Source organism: Chionomys nivalis, chromosome 17 (assembly GCF_950005125.1).
Source record: "Chionomys nivalis chromosome 17, mChiNiv1.1, whole genome shotgun sequence".
In the NCBI taxonomy this organism is placed as follows: domain Eukaryota; kingdom Metazoa; phylum Chordata; class Mammalia; order Rodentia; family Cricetidae; genus Chionomys; species Chionomys nivalis.
The window spans coordinates 24,962,418-24,989,766 of NC_080102.1; the positions used below are offsets into that span (position 1 = coordinate 24,962,418).

Sequence of the window (27,349 nt, forward strand, 5' to 3'; positions counted from 1 at the left end):
GGTTGCTCCATGGAAGAAAGTGTAAGGGGGAATTAGAGGATATAAAGTCAGGCAAGGGCCTTAGTCATCTTTTTAATAAAGGACCAGGGCCAGGGGTAGTGATGCAGTTTCTCGTGGCGGCTGTGCCACATGACTGCTCTCCTAACACTGGTAGCAAGTGTGCCTGACCCACACAGAAACAGCGTGTCTTCATAAGCCATTGACAATCGCATGTAGTTAAACTCTTGAACGAAAGAGGAGGGAATTTGTAGATCTTACGAAATAGAGCCCTTTCCTGCATTATTCCTGTCCTCTCACCTTTGCGAGCTGCTACGCACCCATATATCTACAGAGCCAGTTCTTAAACACGACACGGGCCGTAAGGCATGGAGACTTTATTGAGCTTTCCTAGTGAACTACAGGAAGAAGAGAAGTGCTACCATCTGCTTTCTTTCTCTGACCACATTTGTTTGTGATCTGACAAGTTGCAGGAGGCTGATGAGTAAGGAGCTGACTGTGCCTACTCCCTTGGAGCTTCTGCTAAGGCTCCTATGGACAGAAGACTGAGGGCCAAAGAGCTCATGCAGCTCACAACTACTTGCTTGCAGCATCTTATCTTCCACCAAGTGGTCTTGTCCCCAAGTGTCCGAGGGGCTTCTCCAGAAATCTGCTTAGGCGCTCCATCTAGGCTGTAGCCTCCTCACTATTCTCCTCAGAATTGGAGCCTGCAGAAGAGGCCAAGGTTCCCCCGAGCATGCCATCCTCACAGGATACAGGTTTGCCCCGGCACTCTCGTAGGTCTGGTGACTTAAGGCTTTGATTAAAGGAGGCAGAGGCCATGCACTCAGCTGCCATCTGGTCACAGGCACATAGTAGCTTCTCACAGAGGCTCTGCCCCACACCTTAGTAATAGCAGAGGAACAGATGTAAGTCACTAGGGAGGGCGCTTAAAGCCCCTTATCCCAACCCATGTCATTCTTTTTTCCAGCCCCTGTCTTGAACAGCCCTTGTGGTGTCTGGAATGCACTGTTCCTAATGGTCTAGCCTATTCCGCTTGTTCCTAATGGTCTAGCCTATTCCTCTTGCTGGAAATTAGCCCTTTGTGTTTTTCATCTGAGGCTAGTCTCCAGATTTATCTTGCACCCCAATCACACTGTTTTTTAAGCTCCTAGGGACTCCATAACAACATAACACCCGTGCCATCTCAAAATCTGAGATAACCTCTCAGTCTCACCTCACACCTCTCCTGACCTTCCCCCAATTCTCTGCTCTTCACCGCAGTCTCCAGTGTAAAAATCCTCAACACCCCAAGACAAGCTGCACTGCCTGTCAGCCAGCCGTATTACATGACATCAGAGTGACCACTGCCTGTTTTTCTCCCTGGCTGTGCTGTGAGCAATTTGATGCAAGGATCACACACATTTGTTATAGTTTGAATCTTAAAGGTCCTCACCACCACCACCAGAAGCTTGTTTTAAAGGTCTGGTCTAGTTTTCAGCTATGGGATTTAAGATGATTAGATCTGAAGTCAGTTAATTAGTACATTGATAGGTTTGTAATTTCATGGTATTAGGAGGTGCTAAAAATAAGGTAGTGGGGCTAAACTGGAGGAAATGGGTGTGTGAGTGTGTGTGCACAATCTGTAAGGGTAGATCTCATCCCTGGCCTGGCCTTTCCTCCCTCCATCCATCTCTCTGCCCTCTTCCTCTCAACCTCAATGAAGTGAGTGCTTTGCCAAGATATTCTGCCTCCTCACGTGCTTTTAGCAATCGGGACAAAATGACCATGGACTGAAACCGTAAAGTAAATCTTTCTCTTTTTTGTTAAAAGTTGATTATTCTCAGGCATTTGGTCACAATCATTTCTGCAGTACCCAATGAAGGTTTTGGGGTTTTTTATTTGTTTGTTTATTTTTGTTTTTGGATAAGTTTCCACTTATCACTGAGTGGGTGAATGACATGTTGTGCTTTAGCTATGGCACAAAAAGGGTGTCATGGAGGTCGAAGTGCTGTACATGACATAGAATCAACAAGGCATCCCCCACACTTACACTTGGGTGTGTGGTCCTCACATACCACAGACGACCGAGAACGACTCCCATGCAGGCAGCCCAGCGGTCTCACCTGCTCCAAACAGCAGTGATGGGACAAACAGCACCTAAGACCAACGACCTTCCATTAGGTCTTCTTTCTCCATTCTGAATGGGGTACAAAGATTTGCCAAGGCCTCTTCTAGAATAAAGCTGCCTTCTACACACGCCAAAGGCTGTTCAGGTTGTGTTCAATGCCAAGAGGCTGCCTTCCAACATAGCATCAACCCAACTGTGTATAGCTGGATTTCTATACTTTCTTTTATTTTTGTTATGACTCTTAATGGCAAGTATACTCGTCATGGCACCTTTCCATCAAATAGGAGTAGATGCTTTTTCAGGAAGGGTGCCTCTTAGGCTAGCCACAAATGTTCCCTGTCAGTACAGTGATCCTACTCCACTCAACCTTTTATTAATAGAATCCTTAGCTTCACACCCATAGGTCACCCCTTTAGCCCTCAACCTGAGAAAATATGGGAGCCATGAACACCTACATGCAGCACAAGGGCCTAGCACAGAATGAGTCAGTGTCCTGTGTTCAGATCTATGAGTCAGGCCGGGCGGTGGTGGCGCACGCCTTTAATCCCAGCACTTGGGAGGCAGAGGCAGGTGGATCTCTGTGAGTTCGAGACCAGCCTGGTCTACAAGAGCTAGTTCCAGGACAGGCTCCAAAACCACAGAGAAACCCTGTCTCGAAAAACAAAACAAAACAAAACAAAACAAAAAAAAAAATCAAAAAAAATCAAAAAAATCAGATCTATGAGTCAGGATATCCTTGGCCAGATGATATCCATAGAACACTCGTGAAGGCCCCAGTCAATACAGATCTACAGACATTCCCTAGAGCTCCATTTTTAGCTATCCACAGATCTTTAAAACCCACTGGATAGCTAAAAAAAATTCCAGGTCCAAGACAACTCTCCCACTTCCTTCTGCCGTTCTGATTGTGGGCATAGGTTGTTTCCTCTGTGAAGTGGAGTAATGGAGGTGCCTCCTAGGATTGGTGTAAGGATTAACCACGATCTCCCTCCTGGAGACCACAGCCCAACCAAGGGTTGTAATCTTGTCATCTGTTCTTACTCATGCAACAGCTTTACCAATTTTGTTGCCAGGCCAGAAGAAAACTCCTGCTTCACACACTCATGTTACCCAGTAGCTGAGGTCAATGTCTGCCCCCATTTTCAGCTGTCACTCCAGGGGAACCATGCTGTGTTATGTGTGTGTTTCCCATGGTTATAGGAGCAGGGTGGAAAATGAGCACACTAGCTGCAATCTAAAGTCAGTGTCATTGGTTATCATAAGGGAGTCACATATTCATGCTAATCACCTGTGCATGACTCACAGAATACATTGTTGTGAGATTCTGTTCTTGCAGACGTGACACGGCTATGACAAACTGCCATTCAGAGTTTTCAACTGTGGCTTTGAGCTGTAATTTCTTCCCGCAAATGTCAGAAAGCCATACTACCTTGTTTTCCAGATCAGTCACATTTCACATTTTGATAAAATATGGTCAGTGATCAGGAGGCACCTCCAAAATTGCCTCCACTTTCCCCCATGAGAATTAATGGGACATGGAGACTGCAGTTGGTTACGTCCCTGTCTTCGTCATCTCACTAAAGAGTTCTGTGTACTCTCGAATCTTGACATTAGTCAAGCTTTCCCATTAATGGAGGACAGAGGGCATGTAGTGGAACCTCATTACATAAACACACCATTACCTCCGTCGCAACTTTAACTGCTAGAAAGAAAATTTTAGTAGAGTCATCTGGTGGGAGGTTCTTTTCGGGGTTGCCCTTGAGTTCCTCCATTGACAGCCTGAATGACTGTTCAGTAGACAAAGAATAAAGCACTAAGATGTGGTAACTGGGTAGCTAGGTGGGTGGGTGAGCAATCTAAATAGTCAGTCTTTTAGATCCTATCAACTGCTCTTTAGAATATTCTTTCAATTCAAGGTGCATCCCATGTAATTGCCTATTTTGTCTATGTACGTTTGTCTAATTGCCTTTCTCTTTCATTATGCAATCATCTAATGAACATAATAGGATTTTCATTCCTGTTTTGTTTAGCCATAATCATTTTTGTATGTCTACTACTTGCTTGATGCTTGGCACACGCCTAAGCCCCCAGAGTTGTGGGCTGAATGTGTATGTAGGTGAATGGATGTATATATGAAGACAAGGAAATTCCCTGAAGAATGATTGCTATAAAATTTAGCAAAAACACTCAAAGTTGTTTTTTCAAAAATGATAGCTTGAATTTTGCCTTTTTCTGGGTTAATCTTTTTCTTGGTTAACCCTATTCTCTATGTGGGCCATTGCACAGAGGTCATCTGAAGTCATCTAGAGTCATCTAACGTGTGTTAGCAAGCCAGTCCTAGGATGCAGGGTAGGCTGTGCTTGCAAGGAAACTTTAAGAAATCTGAGCTGGGCGGTGGTGGCGCACGCCTTTAATCCCAGCACTTGGGAGGCAGAGGCAGGCGGATCTCTGTGAGTTCGAGACCAGCCTGGTCTACAAGAGCTAGTTCCAGGACAGGCTCCAAAGCTACGGAGAAACCCTGTCTCGAAAAACAAAAAACAAACAAACAAACAAAAAAAAAAGAAATCTGGCTCAGAGGCATCAAACCATGAGAAAACCCAAAGAGTCAACTAAGCTGGGCTCATGGGGGCTCACAGAAACTGAATTAACTACCAGGGAGCTTGCAGGGGGCTGACTTAGGCACTCTGCATATTAGTTACAGCTGTGTAGCTTGATCCTCTTGTGGGACTCCTAACAGTGGGAAAAGGGGCTATGACTTTTTTTTACTGACTTTGGGGACCCCATTCCTCATACTGGGTCACCTTACCCAGATTTAGTACATGGGGAACTGCTTCGTTTCACTGCAACTTGATATGCCATGTTCTGTTGATATCTATGGGAGATCTGCCAGAAATGGAGGAGGAGTGGATTGGGCAGTTAGAACAGAGGAGGGGTGGGGACAGGGACTGGGAGGAGAAGAGGAAGGGGAAACCGTTGCTGGGATGTAAGATAAATAAATAAATCTCAAAGAATGGAGAAAAATAGAGGTCTAGCTCAGTTGACTTGTCCCTTTCCTAGATGAAGGACTAACCTCAGCTGCTCATCAGGAAAGCGGGGCTGTAATGTTAACCTGCCACACTGAGTGAAAACAGATGTCCAGAGCCAGCTCTTCGGGAAACTTGAAGGAAAGTCAATGCAGATGAGGACCCCAACAGATGCTAGCAACCTCATTGTCGTTTGTGGACCACCGTTCCCTGTCCATACCTGTCCAGGGTATCCCTTGGCTCGCCTCTTCCTTCTCTTCCACAGTAGCAGCCGTAAGATTCAAATTCCTCCGGGCAGCGGGACGTTAGACAGAAGAGCATCTCTCCAAGCTGCAGCAGGGCCTGCATGCGATCCCCATCACCCAGATGCAGGAAGGCCAATCTGTCACAGGCTAATTAAGAACATAGACTTTCAGGAGAGCTAGCATGGACTTCCAAAGATGAGCAGTGTTCCGATTGTACGAGAGCTACTTTTGGAGAACCCTGTACCCCCAGTATTCTCTGCCTCCTTCTCTTCGTTTCAGAGAACAAGTCTTCGTCAGCCTGGCTTCTGATACTCTACTGAATTCCTTATTAAACCCCACAAAGAATGGGGCTCGTCAGAACCCAAGATACTCTGTGGGCCACACCCTATTGTTTAGAAGAGCCTAGAAGTCTGAAGGGTTGGAGCTGTCCTCTTAGGCTTTGGGGATATATCATGTTAGTGTACCTGGTGACTTTGCCTTTCTGGTTTTTCTCACTCTGCCCCTGTCTCTCTCTCTTTCTCCTCATACCCTTCCTCCTCTGCCTACAACTGTCAAATGCATTCTCCACTGCTCTCCACTGGACATCATAGGAGATTTGCCTGGCTATGTCCTACTGCTGGGGCTCTTCCCAGGTGCAGTTCCTTTGGGAAGGCATCCAAGGGTGACGAGAAAGGATAATCATTAGTACCCAAGGGCTTCGTCTTTCTAGTTAGTCACATAGACACAATGTGGATTGAAGCTAACTCCTGGCTTCTATGCCAGTGGAAGCAAGTGATGAGAGGACAGATCCAGGGACCAGAACCTCCTGATTCCTGCCCAGACTCAGCCTCACTGAAGCTGAAGGGCAAAGGGAAGTTTTGAACACTCAAACCTCAGAGCTTATCTAGTAAAGGGGTTGGGGGGTGATGCCTTCTAGCTACACCAACAGGAAAGGTCACAATCTATAAGGTACTCTAAAAGGCTTTGTTAGCAGCTAGTTATAAGATTCCGAGGGAAGGGAGGCCAGATCCTCCTGGATTCTGGCTCTCACCTACCTTTTCCAGTTGTCTCCTGAGAACCATTGCCAGCAGGTGATACTTCCAACCTCAATGATTTAATGCCAGCAGGGACGTGGGTTGCACCTTCAGCTATAGCAACGATCTCTGCAGATCCTGAAAACATATAACTTGATTGTTCAGAGTTAGAGTCACTTGGAGACATTTGCAGATGGATACATGGCCAAGGTCAAATGCAGTCAGAGACTCTCAGAGCACAGGACATGTAAGGCAAGTGCACCTCACATTTTGTTTGCAGACACAGGGACAGATTTTTAGAGACTTCTGAATCCTGCATGAGTATTTCTGAGCTTCCAGATTTAACACTTCCAGGAGCCTGGGGTAGACCACCTGTGTGTCAGCTAATAGATGAGAGCTGTGGCGATCTTTCAGGCCTGTTTACAATTGCACACATCTAAGTGCTTACAGAAAGCCAAGAGGCAAAGAGACTGGTGGGAAAAGTAGGGTACCACATGACAAGCAGAACTCCCAATTAAGTCCGTGAACCCTTGATTTTCTTGTCCAAATACTGCAGCTGCTTCTCACCATATTCAAGATTATGCCAAGGTCCATCCTACCACTTTCCAGACTGACTGAAAAGTGAGTCTTTTTCCAGCCTTTGTCCAGTAAAGCTGCTCGGGACAAGGTGTGGTGGTTTGAATGAGAGTGGCTACCACCACAGGCTCATGTTTAAATACATGTAGCTATTTGGGGAGGATTTGAAGATGTGGTCTTTAAGAGGAGATGTGTCCCTGGGGACAGACTTGAGTGTGTCAAAAGATTGACACCATTCCCAGTGAGCTCTGTTACCTGCTTGCTGTTTGAAGTGTGAGCTCTCAGATGTTGCTCTAGCTGCCTGCCCCCTGCTACTTCCATTCTGCCATCAAGGACTCTAGCCCTCTGAAATAGTAAGCCCAAAATAAGTCATTCCTTCTATAAGTTTTCTTGGGTATGATGAGTTTTATTGAATCGCAGCTATAGAAAAGTAACTAATATATGAGGCTACCAGAAAACACCTTAAATCTTCAAAAATTCTTTAGTTTTTAACTAAAGAGTTGATAAATAATTTCAAATGGGAAACTAAATGTAATTCACAATCATGAAACCTTTGCATGAGAACTTCTCATTGCTTCCTGCTAATGTGTCTTTTAATTCCACACGTGTACTTTAAGGTGTGTTGTATTCAGTTCTTTCATCTGTTTGGGACTTGGTCTGAGACTCATTTGGAATGCGTTTGTTTCACATTCTTTATTTTTTCAAGTAACAAAATTTATTTGGTCAAAAGACTTGCATTTCAAGTTAATGATTCAACAAAATCCCTACAACGTGTTCTATACAGCAAACAAACCCGGTTTTAGCAAACACGTCATGGGCTGAGTATTCTGAATCAAAATCTTGTGGGCAGAAAGTTTTGTGTTTACAGCTGATCGTTGCACTTTCTTATATGTGCAAAAGTAGGGAGGGACTAATGTGCTCACCTGGAGATGATGTGGTCCTAGCAGCTTCCACGCCTTGAAGATCATAGACAGATTCCCCCTCTAAGAGAAGACAGACAGAATGAGTGTCAACTTTAGCCTATGTGCCTGGATCTCCAAAGGTATGGCAATGGGCCCAGTCTGACTCTCCTCCCACTCCTGAGATTTTTCTAGGGAAGCTAATGCTATCAGGGTCACTAGGGGACCAAAGGAGCCTCCAAATGTGTTTGACAACTGCAGCATCAGTTTGCAAAGCAGGGTGATTTTCAGAAGTGTGGTGAGACTGTGGATTCTGCAGAATTTGGAAGGAAAAAATATTGAAGAAGAGACATGTGTTTAAACAGAGCAGTAATTCCAGAGTGGTGGAATTGCTTGTTGCTTTTGGCTCTTGAAGAGCAGTTGAGCCATGGTTTGGTTTTTTTTGTTTTGTTTTTTTGTTTGTTTGTTTGTTTTTGTTGTTGTTGTTTGCGAAGTGAGTCCTTAACTCTTATAAAATTCCTACTGTGTCCAGGTGATAGGACAACAAGGGCTTTGTTCTTCTGACCTACTTAATGGCAGCTCACAAGTCAGTGTGTCCTGCTCACCCTCTCACAGAGATGAGAAAACAGGCATCCAGGAGAGTTAAGACACTTCTCTAAAGTTATGAAGTTAGGTAGACATAGGATGCAAAGCCAAGTCAGGTTGAGACTCAGGCACTATGCTAAGTTCGCATTCCACTTCCCACTGTACCATAATGAAGAGAGATGGTGACTGTACCAGTCTCAGGAAAGGGTTACCACTGACTTCAACTTAACATATTCATGGGTCAAGACAATGGCAGTGTTGTATAAAACTCAGGCTTTTGAAGCTGACTGATGTGAACAGTTGCCACATCAAAGGAACGTCTGGACTATCCTCGGCTGTGGCCTCCTGCTCTTTTCAAAGCAAAGCCTACCAGCTCAGACCCAAGGAGTTCTGAACTGACACATTCCAGGTGGGTGATCCCACCCTCAGCGCTTCTCTTTCATGGGATAATAACAGGACTCCCAGGAAAAGGGAGAATCTGGAGCACGGGTCTAATACCTGCACACTGGAGACCTTCAGTGATAGTCCTTCAATTGGGATCCATGCACTTAACCATTCTTAGTAACTAGCAAATAATTACTGTCAGTTGCTTACACTCATTAATAAATTCATGCTAATTACCATGAGCATGTCCGGTTAAGTCAGGCTCACCAACTGAAATTTGGCCTAGATAGTTTTAGGTTTGATGGTCATAGTTGCATCGAATTCAGAGGTGAGTCCAGGTCACTATGTTTTTCTGGCTGAATGTCATAAAATGTAAGATTCCTGTGACTCATTGTCCTACATATTCTGTAAATGGGCACCGCTCTTCCTCTGGGGCCCTGTTCAGTTGTAGCCCCTGGAAAAGAGCACTTGTATTTAGGTAGCATCTCCACCCTGCCCAGCACTGCCCTCTTGGGTGTTCCTTCTGCTTACTTGTCCTGGAGAGTGTTGTCAGTCTGTCGGCTCTCATCTCACCAGCCACTGTAGAAAGAAGACAACACTGTATCATGGATCAGGCTAAGCACCAGAGCCAATCCCATGATCAGGGAAACAGACTGGGAGTAAGGGTGAAGGGAAGGGGAAATAGCGGGTTCTCGAAGGAGGGCTCTGTAGGGCGATGGCACCAAGATCCAGGCACGCATTTAGTATGCCCAATAAATATGGATTTTAGAGGAGCGATACATAATTTCCTGGCATATGGATATCCCAGGCAAGATTTGGAGGGCTCATTAAAACATATGTGCTGCTCATCTGGACAAGTTTCAGCATCGTGCTTCTGATCCTCCAGAGATGAAGACAGAGAGGCAAAAGAAAGACGAAGGAGTAAAAAAGGGTCCCTTGCTCAGGAAGGATCGGGGCCTCTGGAATTACTCAATTCCATAATAAAGCAGACAGGATGTCGTCGAACCAGTATGGAGTGGTGCAGATGAGACAAGGGTGCTTGGGTCACATTACACTTACCTTCTCCCGAGAGGGCTATCTGACTGCTGTCTGTGGGCTTCTCTGGAACCCCTGAGAAAAGAGAGCCTCCAACAGCACTGGCACCTCAATACGCCTCTCAAAATAAAACCTCAGGAGCTCTAAGATGAGCAGGCAGAGTACTGTGCCTTCTTAAGCTCTGGGAAGGTAAGGAGGACATGGAAGGAAGAAGAAGCCTGGTCCATACCAGGGAGGCTCGGGTAGCCAAGAACACTTAGAGTGGGAACCTAATTTATCTGAGCTTAAAATGCTACCCCAGTCCTTAGTGTACCAGACCTCTGACTACACAGAGAGAAAGAACTTGGGGTCTACACTCTTGTTGTATTAAATTCGCATCCACCCACTAGCAGGGGTAGGGTTGGTACTAGGACCTTTCCATACTGGATATTTGTCCTGGTCTCCTAGCAAAGGGAGGCAGAGTCAGTGTCAACAATGGCTTCAGCCTCTGAGAGTCAGGCCATTGGTGGAGGTGCCTGTGCCAGCTGCTACCTTCGTAGATCCTCTATAGTTCAGGAAGAACCAGCTATGTTGGGAGCTTTACCTCTGGATAGCAGTGTCACTGGGGTTTTCGTATTAGTTGTCTCTACAAGGAAACACACAGGGAGGCGTATAGAAAGGTTGGCAGGGCTGTACTTAACATTTGAAGACACCCAGCGATACGTGGTCCCATTGCAGCTCCTGCCCCCAGCTCAGCCCCACCCACTGTAGGACTCAGTCCCCGTTGTCCCACCTGGAGTTTGAGCCAGGCAGAAGGAAACATCCAGAAAATTCAGGGAAGAGTTGATACCAGACTGAGCCAAGCACTCCACAGCAACCTTGTCACAGGTACACAGTAGGCGCTCACATGGATCCTCAGACTCTGTGCATACAGCAAGGACAGAACAAGGTAGAAAGATCAAACTTGGAATCCCAAGGGGCAATGGTGGCCCCGTAGGGCTCCTGATCTACCCTGACAAAACTTGCTTTCCTGGCAATTTTCTAATGATGATGTCACCTCTTTGGTTTAGTGGGAACAACTTGGGAGTTCTCCACACACTATGCTTCTCACGTGCCCACCACACTAGGCTGTTGTACCGGCTCCACCTGTATCCTCTTTGGGAGCTGCCCACATCCCTACATATTCGCTGTCACCATTTCCTGCCCACTCATGCCAGTGCCCCCCCCCATGACTCTTCCCATTTCTGTCATGAAAGATCCAGAATAGGTCAAGGGCTAGGGTGGGATGAGGAGGGTATCTCAGTGGTAGAGAGCACGTATTTAGTATATGAGAGGCCCTGGGTTCCATCCTTAGGGCTACAAAATATAAAAATAAAACACTTTAATAATTGAAGCATGACTGTTGATTCAGAACCCCCCATTGACTTCTCAGGGTCACTTAGGAAGTATTACACGATTATCCTTGCCTCCTACCCCCAGTTCTCCTTGGACGCCATCTTTTTCGGCACTTCTTAAAACTCGTTTATGTTCCCCATTCCACACAGGAAACTCAAGTCTGTCCATGTTCTGCTTGGTCACTCTTCTCTGAACAGCCATTAGGACTGTTTACCACTTCTATCTTTACTCAACGAAGCTTTAAAAGCCCTTCCTGTTTAAATAGAGTGCCGCCAGCCCGCTCTGAACCATCTCCCTGATCTTGTTTTCTCCACAATTCCTGCCTGCCACCACCTAAAACAGTTGCAGTGTTTGGCTACCACGATTTGAACGTGAAATGACTCCTACGAGCTAGTTCTTGTGTTTAATCACTTGGTCCCCAGGTGATGGCATTGTTTGGGGAGACTGTGGTACATTTAGAAGGTGGAGCCTTGCTAGAGGAAGTGGATCACTAGTTAGAAGGTCATCGAGGGTCTGTTGGGGACCACCATCCTCCAGGAATGGCATTGAGGTTTCCATCTTGAAATGAGAGCAACTGTGCTAATCCACACAAGACCCTCGCAAGATTAGACTCATCACATTGTCCCAGAGAGAGAAGGAAGGGTTCCTGAGGCAGCGAATAAGGATGTTATGAGAGGCCCTGTCTCTATGCACAGAAGCAGTTAAGGTATAGAAGCAGTTAAATTGTACCTGCAAACCCCAATTAAACCCACTGGTTCACCAACTAGAAAATGGAATTATTCTTGGGTCTATTGTTATTACCCTTCAGGGGTGAACAGATCTTTATCCACACATGCCCCAGCCCCAATTAATGCAATAAGATAATAGCCTGATTCTGCTTCTAGCCTGAGTGCCCTGCTTTCAGACTGATGTCATACCAACCAGCAGTTTTGTTCCCCTGATGCCCTGGCCAGGAGCCAATTAAAACCTTTCTAAGTTGCTCCTATCAGATACTCTATCAAGGGCATGATTCACTTGTAATAACTAATAACTAGTAACTAATGCACTGGCCCTCCATAGAACAGTCCCGAAGCTAAGAATAACACCCCCCCACACACACACACACATACATGGATGCAGCAGTCTCACACGGGGAGATACTTAGCATCTGTTTGCTGAGTGCACGGATGAATACCCTTTTCCATGTCCACTGGCTTCTCCCCCACTGCTTCCTCAGTGTCTCCTTCTATTTTCTGTTAAAGTTCCAGGCTTTACCCAGGCTTAGTACCTGGACTTGGGAGTTACTGGGGCATTAGTTCAAAGCCTGGCTGTGCAGCTGAGCACCTCTGTGGCTTTAGCTAGGTTGTTTTATCTCTCAGAACTTTCCTTCTCTTGCCTGAAAACTGAGAACAGCGGAGTCCAGCTAACAGGTTGTTGGGACAGAAGGTTGGAGTTGATGAGCATGGAGACCACGCAGGAGGCACGCAGGAGACGGTCACAATCTAGCACCTCATCAAGCTATACTCTTTCATTCTTCTATGCCTTTGCCTATTCATCTTCTCCCAGGACTACCCAGACATGTAAAATGATATTCCTAGAGTCACATGGAAGACAAGGTGCTTAGGCAGAAACGTGAGCGTTTCTACTTGCCTGTTAAAAAGAGCAGCCTCCCCAACCTTGACCACTCACCTCGACGTCTATCTCCACACATGACAAAGAGTTCTTACTACACCAGTCACTGTGGTAACCATTTCTCAAGCAGGCTTAATTTAATTCCCATAACATCTCTTTGAAGGAGGTCTTCCTCCTCTTCATTCTGCGGCTCAGAAGCTAAGGAATCATTCCATTTTTACATGGTGCATAAATAGCAAACTATTTGCCACTTACAAGCTTCTACAGTCACCACAAGTATAAATAAATTATAAATCAGATGATATTCCAATAAAACATTGCTTCAGTAATTAAAAAAAACATTCATTGCACATTAACTATGTGTGAATCACAAACTCATCAATCGACTAAGTACAAACAATGACACTGCTAATGGCCTTGGCAGTGTTGGTGGATCCCACATGGACCACAAGGGTCCTTTCATGCCTCTGCTCAAGGAGGGCCGAAAATGCTCACCACATGTGATCTGTTTGTTGATGCAGTCCACGTCTGCACTGAGCTTGGCAGGGTCCTGGAGACAGTCCATCTCAACGGCCTCCTCATAGCACCTACGATGCTGGAAGCAGCAGCTGCGGCAGGTCAGGCAGGATCGAGGGAGACCATGGTTAAGGCAGAGGCAGGCAAGCAGTCCAGGATCATCCTGATGCCCGGATGGTACCCGGACAGTAGTGATCTATTTCAACACCACACACACACACACACACACCATGCCACCTGATCTATCTTACATGTTTTGGATGGAAGTGAGCATCACCCCTGCCCCACATGCAGGCTTCTGTGGCCAGCTACATGGCCCGATTTCAGATGGAGGACACGGTGTGAAAAGGGCTCAGGAGCGGTAAAGATGGGCTTGTACTGGTCCTTGTCTGGGCACGGTCTTTGGATGCTACCTTTGGTGTTGTCAGCACATTCTACACCTATTTGAGTCAACATTAATAGCAGAAGCAGTCTCTTTCCTTCTGCCTAAGTTGTTCTAATTTGACTTCTTTCTCTGAGGGAACCCCAACTCTATTACTCACTTAAGATAACAAGTCATGACAAAGTCACGACCATTTTGTAGCACCCACATCCCAAAACAAAGACACCAACACTGGAAGTCAGGTATGAAGCTGCTTATCTGTAATTCCTGCACTGGAGAGGCAGGAAGATCACAAGTTTAAAGCCAGGCTTGGTTGTAGAAGAAACTGTGCTGCAAGAAAGAGGAAGAGGGTGAGAGGGAAGAGAGGAATAGGGGAGAGAGAAGAAGAAAAGAGGGATATGATAATGATGAGGAGGAGACAGTGGTAGATTAACCTTCAAATGATCAGGGTTAAGGTGAGAGAGACTCCAGCAGCTATCCAGAAAACAGAAAGAAGTAGGTCATCACACAGTGAGCCAGAGGGCCCTTCACTTTTTGTATGTGGATCTCTGTGTGAGATGCACATGGTCTCATACAGGTGGTTTTTAATTTCAGGGTGACACTGTCACTAGGTTAGTGGGTTCTCACAATGAGGATGGGGTCAGCTGAGAACATTGCAACAAACAAAACATATAAAAGTTAGATGACCTTGGATACATTTTTTCTGTCCTACCTAAGGAAGATTCCTAGGATTTAAGAAAACATCTATTTCAATAAACAGTAGCAGAGATTTTGCGAAGCTAGTGTGCAAGTTCAAGGAGGAAATAATCTTTCTATCTGTCTTCCAGGGTGTTTGGAAACCCCATTGACCAAAATATATAAATTGAAATTAGATTCAGCCCACCATTCTACCAGTGTGGGGACACAGGTCCTTTGATAATTCTTTCCGGGTGGGAGACAGTGATGAATGACTCCTTCATTTATTTGCTTTCTAGGTTTCTCGGGTGTTCTAAGAATTAAGAGGAAAGGCATAGGGGACTTGCTATGAAAATTTGTCCCCAGGAACAACCCTGGCCTCACAGACCCTGAGTAACCAGCCCTTTTCTACCTCTGTATCGATATCTGACCCTGGTCCCTAAAATGGAAAACTAGCCCTGATGTCCTAAGGCAACTTGTATCCTGTCCTGTAGGTTTGAAAGTGGGGATAATTTGCTGTTTAATTGCAAAGCTATTATTCTTTGTCAGCCTAGAATGCATCCTTTTCAACTCATCTGTTTTTAAGCTCTGAAAAGGAGTTGGGGGCTGACCACCTCCTCAGTCAGTCGCTAGTACTGGAAGCACAAAGCAAGGGCATGGTTCCCTCTCTCCTCGGAGGACAATGAGTGGAGTCCAGAGACAGACACTGTGCTCACACTTGCCTGTGTAGCAGAAGCAAGAAAAAGAATCTCAGAGGTTTGAAAAGCGAACCCGAGGACAGCTGAAGAGGATGTCCTTTACGGAGAAATGCCAGGGACAGTGTGAACTGCCTAATATGGGAATTCCATAGAAATTCTTTCCTACCTTCCCTGAACCTACATAGATGGATGAGAGAATGCACATGTCTCATGGCACTGGGTTTGGGGCACAGGATAACGCCAATGGCATAGGGTATTAGTCCTAGAGTAGAGTTGAGATTCAGATTCAATATTCTATGTTTGAGCGTTTTCTGTTGCTGCTGCTGCTGCTATGGTTACAGCCACTGTTACTACTGCATTAGCCCAGCTCTTTCTGTGTTATGGCTGCTGCTATGCTACTATTACTTTGGTATTATTACTGCCAGTATGGATCCTATTGCATCTACCTTTCTACAGCCATTGCTACTCCCATCCCTACTATTACTACTCCTATGAGCCCAATTTTGCTTCCATGGTTACTGATACTCTGAAACTTCATAACCAAGTACACTCACAATGCCTTCAACTTACATTTAGTCATTTAATCTGAAATAGTGACTCTAAAGTAGGCATTGCAATTACCTCCATTTTTAAGGTAAAGAAAAAGGAAAGAATACAAACAAGCAACATCAGTAAGGAGCAGAGAACGGGAATTGCTGAGTCATAGGTAAAAGTCCTTGAATTTGAACACACAGCAACAGCTTTCCCAAGTCATTCAATAACTTAGTTGACCCTCCTATCCCTATACCTCTTGACCACACCCCTTGATTAAGCCTGTTTAATGTTTTAGGTTTACAATGGTATTACCAGTCGTGTTATTTTGTTTCAGTATTTACTTTTCTTGCCCATAGGAATGAAGCACATCTTCAGTGGCCATGGACATTTTCTTGTGTTCCACACGAAGGCATGAGTAGTGTTATGGTTATCTTAAGTTTAACATGGGTTGTTATTGTTCATTTTTACTGATGGTTGAATGGCAACCTCTGTAATTGCTTTTCCTCTCACAGGCAGAATTGCACTGGATAAAGCTGGTCTCCACCTACATGTATCCTGAGTTGATAGGGCTAGGTTGGGCTCCAAGAATCTGCATTATAACAAGGACCTTAGTGGTTTTCATGCAGGGAACTCCATCTTGGAGCAAGCCCACACTTTACTTTTACCATGAGCCTCTTGGTAACCACCTACAACCACAACACTGGTTATACTGCAGTGTGAAGTCGTGGGTGCCAGTTACCTTCCAGTAGGTAACAGAATAATATCCCCCCTGAGTCTCTTCTTCCTGGTCTTTATTTGTTCCATCCAAGGTGTCACTAGGCTGCAACGAGCTTGCCCATGGTTCCTACTCACCTATCAGACTCATCCACAGGCAGCCCTTCCATCTCAAACCTGCAGGCACAGCCATAGTCTTCGAAGTCGCGGGGGCAGAGGCCAGTCACACACCTCATACTGTTCACAAACTGGAGCAGCAGAGGAAAGTTGGTGAAGACAGCCTGCAGCCAGGTGAAGTGCGAGCCTAGGCAGTCTGTGGGTGGGGAAAACAGGTCCTGGTGGGTGCTGGGAACTCGAGTGGAGGAGGAGCTCTGTCCCCTGCCTGTCCTGCACCCCTGGCTGACAGGATGTCATGAGCATAGCCACTGCCTGCTGTGCAGTGGGTTCAAAGCAGGTGGAAGGCCCAGTCACATTGGTCACACCCACCTGAGAGACGCTGGCCTCTTCCTCATTAACAAAACTGAAAAGTCTTGGGAACATAAGCTGTTCTGTAAGTTTCTGAATGAATTTCACTATTATTCTCAGCTGGTCACTATAACCCTGTGTTTTCACGCCCATGTCTGGGTCCTCAGGCCATCCTCCAGATTTGGTGGAAAAAGACTTAAGAGGGAGTCTGTCAAAGACTTCCAGAAAATATTTGCTTCCTAATGCAGAAATGAACACTCAAGATGGTCCATTTGGGGCTGGGTGCGATGGCCCAGCTTTTAAAAGTGTTTGCACCCTCAGACTCCACATAAATGTCAGGTGGGTGTGGCAACTCCCAGTAATTCCAGCCGCAGAAGGCAGAGCCAATAGGTCCCTAGAACAAGCTGACTCATAAGACTGGCCTTATTGGTGAGCTCTGGGTTTAAATCTAAGCACTTTTCCCGGAGTCAAAGAACAAGATAGGGAGCAATTGAGGAAGAACTCAGACAGTGACATTGGGCCTCCACAGGCATATGCATACACGTTATCTAAACACAGATACACATCCAAGGCTTGCCAATATGTACACATGTGAACACCGCATGCACTCATAAAAGAAAAAAAAAAGAAAATCTTTTTGAGCTATATACTTTTTCTCCTTCCTTGAATGCAGATATGCCAGCTAGAACTACAGCTACATTGCAACCACGATGCCCCAAGCCTGAAGTTGGGAAAAGCCAGTATGTCCTGGGAGGCCAGCAATAGAACAAGATAGAACAAACTTGCAGAACTCTGCTGCTGTACACAGCTACTGCACCCATCCTGGTACCTTCAGACTATCTGCTATGTGAGATATATTTAAGACATGCCTTTATGATCTGTGAAATTATTACTTTGCAGACTGAATCTCCAGTGGCATGGCGATGAGACTATAAATAACAAGCCAGTGTAGAAAAGAAAAGTGTATAGACACACAGCAATTGAGCATCCACTTTGCACCAGAAACTGCACTAGATATTCCCAGTACCACAATGGTTCAGATTGGTCATGTGTGTGATATATTGCAGAGCTTTTGTTTTTAATGCTAAATGTCACAGAAATCCTGCCAGGTAGACATTGTTCTGTTACCCGCAAAGGTCAGAGACGTGTCCAAGGCAGCATCTGATGGTCCACTGTCGAGCATACGGCACAAGAACTGTTAAGAAAAACACTGCTTGCTTCTACTCTAAACTTCAGGTTTTGCTTTGCCAGCCTCTGCTTTTTGAGTGAGAGGTCTGTTCCACGCTGAAGGAGGTGACTGTCACTCAGAGTGCACAGGACTACAGAAGAAACTGATGGGATAGAGATGTGGTCTGTAAGCACCAGGTTCACTTTCCTGTCCTGGTTTCCTCTTACCTCATTCAAACTTCCCTTCTTTTCCTACGTTTTGTTTCCTCGAGGTCTCACCCGTAAACGAAGAATGATTCAATGTTGTTGAAAAAGCTTTCTTAAATTGATATGTGCACAAATGCTTACATAGATGTGCATTCTCGTTCAAAGACCTCTAGGGTGGCTACTCTGAGTCACAGGCACCATGTCAGCCTCTTCTAATCAAAGGCTCCAGCAACTTTGCCAATATCAGTATATATAACACTATTTGATCGGCACTGTCCATATTTGATAGTAGCAACCCTCATGGTAGCCCAATAGTTGTATACTTGGTGTGAAACACACATGGATTGCTTGACAATCTTTCAAATATTGAAGATTCACATGCACTTGTTTGTTTGGGGAGACAAAACTAAACCATAATGGTAAAAGGGACTAAAGTCTAGGCGTGAAGAACATCTCCCTTCTAGCTTTGAAGTCTTGAGCAACCCACTTAACTCCCATGGGCTTAACATCCTCGTTTATGTAACAGGGATACCATGCTCTTCCCAGAAGTTCCTTAGTTAGGACATGAAAGTAAGGAAAATGAAGGCATATAATTACTCTCTGATAAACCTTGAAAAACATCACTACCTTCTTAGGAGTCCAAATATATGCTGATGTTGACAGTTGGTTGAGGAGGGCAGGGAAATCAGAGACAGAGAACTAGACCCTTGTGGTTTCTTCTACCTTCCTACACCCACTCCAACCTGACACTCAATGGATAAAAGGAATTTCGTGTTGTGGAATATTTGTTAAATGATGCAAAGATGTGTTGCATTTGTTTATGTTGCAGAATATCTGTTTAATTATGTAAAGATGTGCTACCTGCCTAAAGTACCCGATTGGTCTAATAAAAAGCTGAATGGTCAATAATGAGGGAGAATAGACAGGACTTCTGGGCGGGAAGAGTAAGTAAGAGGAGGAACTCGATCTCAGAGAAGAAAGAAAAAGAAACACCAGGGAGATGCCAGGGGCCAGCCAACCAGACACAGAGGAAGTAGGGAAGTAGTAAATACAGAATGAAAAAAATATAAAAAACCCCAAGGTAAACAAAATGTAGATGAATAGGAATAGGTTAAATTAAGTTAAAGGGGCTAGTGGGATATGCCTAAGCTAAGGTTGAGCATTCATAATTAATAATAAGTCTCCATGTCTTTATTTGAGAGCTTGTCGGTGACCCAAAGGGAAGTACAACGACAATTTCAGATTTCACTTACCAAAAATTTCAGCCACACTTTCCACATTTTTAAACACCCCATTGAAAAACGTGATATCTAAATGGAGGGAAGACAAACATGAATTAAAGAGTCCTGGCTTGGCCTCTGTTTCTCTTCCTATTCAGAGATGGCAAACCTTTATCTTCTTCTAAGAACAAATTTGACCTTAAGCTAACTGTCTGGCAACATCGGTTACCATGGAAACCAATACAGATAAAAGCTGAGCAATATTCCTAGGCAACATTGTTCAGTTATTAAAAACAAAAAGCAATGACTTCTGGGTGGTACAGCATGTTTAAACTGAGAGGTGCTATAGAGGAAAAATGCATGGCACCAAGTCACTGTGCCTGTGGACATACTATTTAGGGTGTTCAGTAGGGAAATATACTGAGAGTTAACTCAGTGACAAGGACCTAGTGTTCTCTTTCCCACAGAACAAACACTGGGCCAGAACTCTGCAATGTGTCTTTCTTCCGTCTCTTTCTTACCAGGAAGCCTAGAGAGCATTTTTAAGCTAGTTTTCTTTTTTGAGATTATAATTACATAATTGCTCTCTTCCCTCTCCTCCTTCCTTGTTCTCTTTCAAATCCAAGGCCACTTTTTTCATTAGTTGTCACACACAAGCACTGTGTCATAACGCTAAGATTTTGCCCCACGTTAACCCTCAGCGTTAGCACATTTACTTTCTTTCCTGGTTCCCTGTTTCCACCAAAACCCGGCTCAAGTGAGAGATCGCTAAAGCAAGAGACATCAGGAGAGAGGCTGGACCACCTGCGTGACTCCCTGCAGATGCTAAAGCAGTTAGGATGCTAGTGTGTGTTCTATGTTCAGAAGGGTTTTCTCTGCCAATATCCTAAACAATTTTTTTTTAACTTAGATTCTGGGCAAAGGTCAAAGGATTCTTACTGATATTTTTCGACAGTCCTGGAGGAAATTCCTGGGGATTTGGGGTGTCCAGAGCATGGCCCCCTGCAAGTAAGTCAGAGATAAAGAGAACAAAGTTAGCACAAGCATCCACTGCTTCTCCCTGGGTTAAGGCTGAGGAGGTTATCAATTAGGAAGACAATGAGGATACCTCCAAATTCGATCCCACACAGGTTTTTATAATACAGGGGCTGCACTTAACCTAGGTGGATCTCAGGAAATAAAGAGGTGTCATGGCTACCCCTGGTGTTTCCTAGTGATTGCCCTTAGCAGTGGCATTCTGATAAGGAAGGAAGAGACCTGGTCACTGGTTAATTGTCCTTACATGATAGGCTACAGTGTTATTTAGACTGATGGTTGTTTGGAGAATTCTTGAGATAAAGTATCAGCAGAAAGACGTAGAGGCATGGAAGTGACATCGCTCCTGAAGGTCTCATAATTAGGACCAGGCTGTCCCCTGACTATTAGTATCCAAATTTCTTTGGTACAGAGACAGCAAACATTTTGATCAAATGGATCTGATGTAAGACTGGCCCAGTTTTCAGCTGATTTTGAAGACATCACATCAAAGCCTTACCTTGAACCATGCTACCTAGAGGTTTAACAGTATGAAGTGGGCACCATCTTATGCACCCCAACATGGAAGAAACATGAAGAATCTAGATCAGAAAGCTGGAGTGTGATTGGCCACAGACCCATCTTCTGAAAGTTCCTGTTCCAATTTTACCTCAGAGATATAAAGCATATGAGCTACCTGATGCTAGCTAGCATGAGATTAAAAACATGTGTGCATGTGTGGTACCTGTGTGGGGTTATGTGCATACCTGTGTGGGGTTATGTGCAAGTCGAGTACAGGTGCCCACAGAACCATGAGGCATCAGATGCCCTGGAGTTGGAGTTACAGATAATGGTGAAGCGGCAGATATAGGTATTGAGAACAGAGCAGAATTCAGGTCCTCTGCACGAGCACTATATTCTCCTTCTCCCTATTTCAATATTTATTATTCTTTAAAGATTTCATACACTTTTAACTGCTGAGCCATCTCTTTAGTCCCTGTCACATCTTTGTCTTTCTTCAAGTTGACAGTGATGCAGTTTGTCACTGTTTGGAAACCCCATTGGTGTGAAAGCTGTAAGACTCAACCCTCAGAGAAGCATGGCAGATTCAGTCTGTTCAGGAGATGCCCTGCCTGACCCTTTGCTTGATTCTTGTTTGGGACCCTGCTTGGATCAGAAAAGGCTTCCCAACCTTATGCGATTGGTTTTGAGAAGATTTGGGATGCGTTAGATGCAGAGAGGGGAATTATCTTGCGCACATAAGATGTTTAAGCAGTATCCCATTGAATGACAATTGTACCCAGCTAGGAGTACAGTGTGTTTGTGTGTGTGTGTGTAAAAGTATTACCAAAAAAATAGAAAGGTTCTCTCTCCTCCCCCCTCCTCTCTCTTCTCTGGCAGTGCTGCAGATCAAACCCTCACACCTCTGAAAAGCTACTACACCACAGAGCTATATCCCCAGTCCTGCCCTTCCCACCCCTTTTATTTCAAGATTGCCTAAATTGTGCCCACAATGCCTCTCTTTCAGCATTCCTTTTGTATAGCAGAGATTGCAGGTGTGAACCACCATGCCCAACTGGCCCTCTTCTCCTGATAACCCTTGACCAAGATTTGAGGGCTGCTGCTTCCTTTGTCTTCTAATTTAGAGTCTTAAAAGCCTGGCTGGGAGGGTGACTGGTGATTGTTCTGAGTCAGCGGTCCTGTGGTTTTAGACACATTTTACCCTCCCTAACCTGCCTATTTTTCCCCTTTAAGGACAGAACAGGAGCTAGAGAATTTCCATGGACTTTTCCAGATCAAAGGTCATTGACCTCAAGTTTCGGCCTGTTCCTTTGATGACACCTGCTGATGGGGCTGTGAGTGGACTGCACGTGTGCGTGTCTGGGAGCTGTAGGCACCAGCAGAGAGCATCTGTCTTCTAGGTTAGATGAGTGGTTTCCATGGAGAGCAGATTCCTTCCTGTCTGGGACTGATGGCGTTTGGGCGTGGGCAGGACCCTGTGTAACACAGACTTGAGGGGCAGGAGAGATGCTCAGGGCTTCCTTTCCATTAAAGTCCTCCTCCTGGACCTTGAGCAAATTCCTCAGCACAGAAGCATTTGGCACAACTGCCAAACCTGCTGCTCACTCCTGCCGAGACTGACGACAATTGCTGACATCTTTCCTGTGTCTTCTGCGCAAGTAGAGAGGCCTTCCTCCCCAGGGAGCAGGAAATAGCTACTTTCCAGACAGGTTAGTCAGGTTTGTGACCCTCCTCCAACCCACCCACATAGCTCCAAGGATCTTAACACCCACACAATTGCGCCACCAGCTTTAAAAACCCTCCTAGATGCTAGAGTATTTGTCCTAGACACTGATTTAGATCATGAAGGAAGTGCAGCCAGAGATAGGGGCAGGTGTTGGGGATGGGGGTAGGAGGGAGGACAAAGGGAGTAGAGTAGAGGCAGAACACAATCAATGTTGATTCAGGGGAGCTGAGCAAGAGCGGTCCTGTCAGGAGTAGAGACAATGCTGTGGTATGTATTGTGTTGTCTGTTTCCCCAGGGCTGCAAGCTGCATGCCGTCGTTACCACTTTATAGACAATACACAGGAAGCTGGGCAATGAGGTAACGCTGATCCAACACACAAAGTTTCTCTCCATCTGTCCCCTGTCCCATCATGCCCTGCTGTATCGTTTATTCCCCTGCAGTGCTGAGGCACCAAAGGTCATGTGCTACTAACCTTAGCTTGTGCTGTATCTGGACTTGAGCTCCCTGCTCTGGGTTAGTTGTCCTTGTTATGTTTTATACTTAAACTTGAAATTCACAAAGCCTGACTGGACTAGATAACAGCTTACACAGACAACCTTCCCTTGATGTGTATCTCCTCCATGTTGCAATAATCTATTTATGACAACTATTTCTCCAGTATCCTAGGGACTTACTGAAAACAAGTACAATCATATATATATACATACATATATATAATCAAATATGCAATCATATATATATATACAATCACATATATAATCATATATATTCAAATTTTGCTGTCAATTTGAACTCTTTGTATAAGAAAACCTTACAATCTTAGACTACTGGTTCAAATTTAAAATAGTATGTTTTACAATCTCAAGAATACAAACTTGTAAAGTGTCATTCATTTGAGGAGTGAAAAAATATACATATATATGTATATCTTTTTAAAAAGTTCTCTGCTCTCTATGACCAAAGAATGGATAAGGAAAATGTGATACATTTACACTATGGAGTACTACACAGCAGAGAAAAGTAATGACATCTTGAAATTTGCAGGCCAATGGATGGAGCTAGAAAACATCATATTGAGTGAGGTAACTCAGACCCAGAAACACAATTATCACATGTACTCACTTGTAAGTGGTTTTTAAATGTAAAGCAAAGAAAACCAGTCTACAAATCACAATCCCAGAGAACCTAGACAACAATGAGGACCCTAAGAGAGACATACATGGATCTAATCTACATGAGAAGTAGAAAAAGACAAGAACTCCTGAGTAAATTGGGAGTATGGAGACCATGGGAGAGGGTTGAAGGGGAGAGGAGAGGCAGGGAAGGAAGAAAAGAAAAATGTAGATCTAAGTAAAAATCAATAAAAAATATAAAATAAAAATTCTCTACTCCCCCAAATATATACAAAATATACAAATATAAACATTTATAAACACAAACATATCTGTGTGATGGATGTTATGTATATGAGGCCCCAGTATATTTGTTGTTGAATGAATGAATGAATGAATGAATGAATATACAACAACTGAACCACACATTTAATGGATTTTTTTAAAGACAGTTTCTCTGAGTAGCCCTGGCTGAGCTTGAACTCAGAGATCCACCTGTTTCTGCCTCCCAAGAGCTGTGATTAAAGTGTGTGCCACCACTGCCCAGCTGGTGGCTCTTTATTTGGGGGATGTAATAGAGAACTTTTTCGAGAAGAAAGGTTTATTTTTCCTATGTGAATATTTGCCTTTATAGGCACTGCATATGTGTAGAGCTCACGAAGATCAGAGAGGGCAACTGGATTCTCTGGAGCTGGAGTTACAGACAGTTGTGAATCACCGTATCAGTGTTGGGAAGTGCTCTTAACCACAGAGCTGTCTCTCCAGTCCCCAAATCTATACATTAAATCAGTTTTCCTTAGGTAATTTTCCATAGAAATGGAAAACTAACACAGAAAAATAAGCTGTTTTGAAATTTTACTTCAGTGACCTCAGGGGCAGACACAGATGGTATCTCTTGGAAAGAGGTAGTTCAGCTTCTTGAGTGTCCTGTGGTATCTGTGTTCCCCATTCCTTCTCATCCCTCACACTCCCCATAGCTTCTTCTGGCCTGAGAATGTGAAGGCAGGTATACCACCCTAGGCCGTGTTCTCTGGGACACAGGACTCCTCAGGTGGACTCCACCTAGATGGCCTTGCCAGGGTCTCTTCAGACCAATCTGCAGCCCAGAATAAATGCACTGCTCCCCACTCTACTTCGCTGCAGAGCTGGCCGTCTCTGCTTGCTGCTCCACTCCTTGTGGGCGTTTCATCAGAGGAAACATTTGGGTCCTTAGTAAGGCCTTAGCCTCTGTTTCTCAGGACTAATACATATCCCTCAGTTCTCTAGGCAGAAGCCTCTGAAACGTCCCTTTGCACTCTAGGATCCAGCAAGATCGTTGGATATCTCAGTGGTGGCCAGGTCCTGTAAAACTGGCATTCTGGATAAAACACATTCAAATCCACACACCCACACACAAATTTGTGCATTGGCATTTTGGGTTTCTATGACCATATTATTTTCAAAGTCAAGTATTGTGTTTGAGTGTAAAAATCTCCTAGGGTAAAACAAAAATATTAATCAAATGATTCCTCATGATAGATATATCAGTTTTCACTTTATTATTGAAATGTAGCATCAAAGAAGAAAGCAAGAATGACAGAAGAAGATATTTCTTGGTTATAGTTTTTTAGGGCAAGTATATAAATGGTGCACATAAAATAACTGTCTTTGAGCAAAAAGAAATTTGTTCCCTAGAAAGAAGGAAGTATTATCTAACAAACAGAATAAGCTTTTAAAAACCAGGAAGTGAATGAAGAGGAGGGAAAGACAGAGGAGTAAAGTTTTTGGGTTTTTGCTGTTGTTGTTTCTCTCTTTTTATTTTGTTGTTGGTTTGTTTGCTTTTGCTTGTTTAAATATTCTTGTTTGTATTTTTTAATTTTTATTCTTTCTTTTTAAGTTTTCCTTTGGGGGGTGCTACAAGGGTAAAGAGCAGACACAGAGGGACTGGGAAATGAGTGGGATTGGGGTGCATGATGTGAAATTTTCAAAGAATCAATAAAAAAAATTGCATTTTAAAAAAATATGAGGGAACTCGAATCCTGACAAGAATATTTGATCTGGCAAAGCATATGGAGGGAGGCTGGTGAGTGAACAGCTGACCAATTCTGTTCCAGAGGGTGAGGAGCCAGAGTTCGGGTGAGGAGCCAGAGTCCCCTCTCAAACGTTAGTTTGCCATTCCTAACTTTTATGCTTCTGCACCAGATGTAAGCTTATGTGTTCCGTCTGCTATCTCGGGTCTTGGCCACACAAAAGACACACATGATCAATAAATGATGCCACTGTCCCTGCTGTTTGAAGAGATCTCCGAGGAGTCTCTAAGGGCAGTGTATAGGTTGTGTGTGTGTCTCTGAACACGAGAAGACGAGGAACAAAGAGCAAGGCACCCAGATTAGTGAATGATACCGTGGAGGAAGGAAAGCAATGGGTTTGCATGTGTGAATGAGCAAAAGGTTTGAGTGTCTTCCATTTAGATCGAAGTATTGTAAGGATGAAAGGTTGGAAGTGTTGGCTCTCCGTGGTGCCTATGCCCACTGAGGTGAAAAGAATGTTGTCTGTGTTGAGAAGGCCAATGTGCCCCAAGGAGTTATGAAATGGGAGGGGTGCAGTGTGCAGTAGCTCACCATCCAAGGAGAAAAACCTGCACTCCCAGATGGAGGTATCTTGCCAATAAGATGTTTTGCATTGAGCCCTCCTCTCCTCCGCTCTGCACCCCCTCCTAAACTTCTAAGTTCTGGACAGAGTTTTCTTTTTTAATTAGGTTTTTTTACATATAATATTTTTTTTATTTTTATCATATTTTCCTTCCCCCCAGATCCTCCCCACATCCCTACCCAACAACTCCATGTTGTTTCTCTCTCTCAAAAAAAAGGAACATAAAACAAAAAAAAAAAAAGGGAAAAAACAAACATGTGAAAAAGCCAGTAAGAAAAAAATCTGAGAAAAAAAAAGAAAACAAAAAGCACACAGAGAAACATGGAGCCTGCTTTGCATTGGCTAGCTACTTCTGGGCGTGGGCCCTTCCCTGGAGTGGCTGACATGCTCAGTAACACTAAATTGGAGAAAACTGGTTTTTCTTCTTCTGGAAAAAAATCAGTTGCAAACAGCTTTTTGGTTAAGGGTGGGACTTAATGCCAACTTTCCCTCCTCTGTGCTAGGATTTTATGAACAGGGTTTTTAATAGCTAACATTAATGCTGTAACTTAATATTGATGTTCAAGCTCCATCACTCATTAGGCACAGGGATAAAGAGGAACTAATATGCAAGACAGGAAGATGTTGACAAAGCTTTTCTGCATCTGTGTGACGTTATCAAATGCTAAACTGGAAATACTGCACCAGTAACGTTACTCACCAACACAGGGGACCAGCAGCATACAAACCGTGAGCAGCGTGATCATTGTGGAAGAGCAAAGGGCAAGGTTTGGGCATAGATGAGAGCAGCTCCCTGGGAGAAAGGCCAGCAGAACATGACAAGGATACTTTAAAAAATACTGTATAAGAACCACCGTAAGCTTCTCGCTCCCTTTGTGCCAGAGGCCCAAATTCTAAAAGTATTTCTGTCCCA

The 27,349-nt window shown here is 44.4% G+C and overlaps 1 protein-coding gene across 3 annotated transcripts; it reads right to left on the reverse strand.

The window, feature by feature from the left end:
• Positions 1-663: 663 nt before the first annotated feature.
• Oc90 (otoconin 90) lies at positions 664-27,182 on the reverse strand. Of its 3 annotated transcripts, XM_057792427.1 has the most exons (14): positions 27,137-27,182; positions 20,370-20,432; positions 19,464-19,520; positions 16,510-16,684; positions 13,348-13,460; positions 10,640-10,768; positions 10,451-10,492; positions 9,892-9,942; positions 9,364-9,411; positions 7,888-7,947; positions 6,410-6,526; positions 5,351-5,522; positions 2,030-2,136; positions 664-881 (listed from the first exon to the last, which is right to left on the reverse strand). In XM_057792427.1, the coding sequence occupies exons 1-14, from the start codon at positions 27,180-27,182 to the stop codon at positions 664-666; spliced, it is 1,398 nt and encodes a 465-aa protein (XP_057648410.1). The 3 variants fall into 3 exon arrangements, with proteins under 3 accessions (XP_057648410.1, XP_057648412.1, XP_057648413.1); XM_057792429.1 differs by lacking the exon at positions 9,364-9,411; XM_057792430.1 differs by lacking the exons at positions 9,364-9,411; positions 9,892-9,942.
• Between the last annotated feature and the right edge of the window lie 167 nt (positions 27,183-27,349).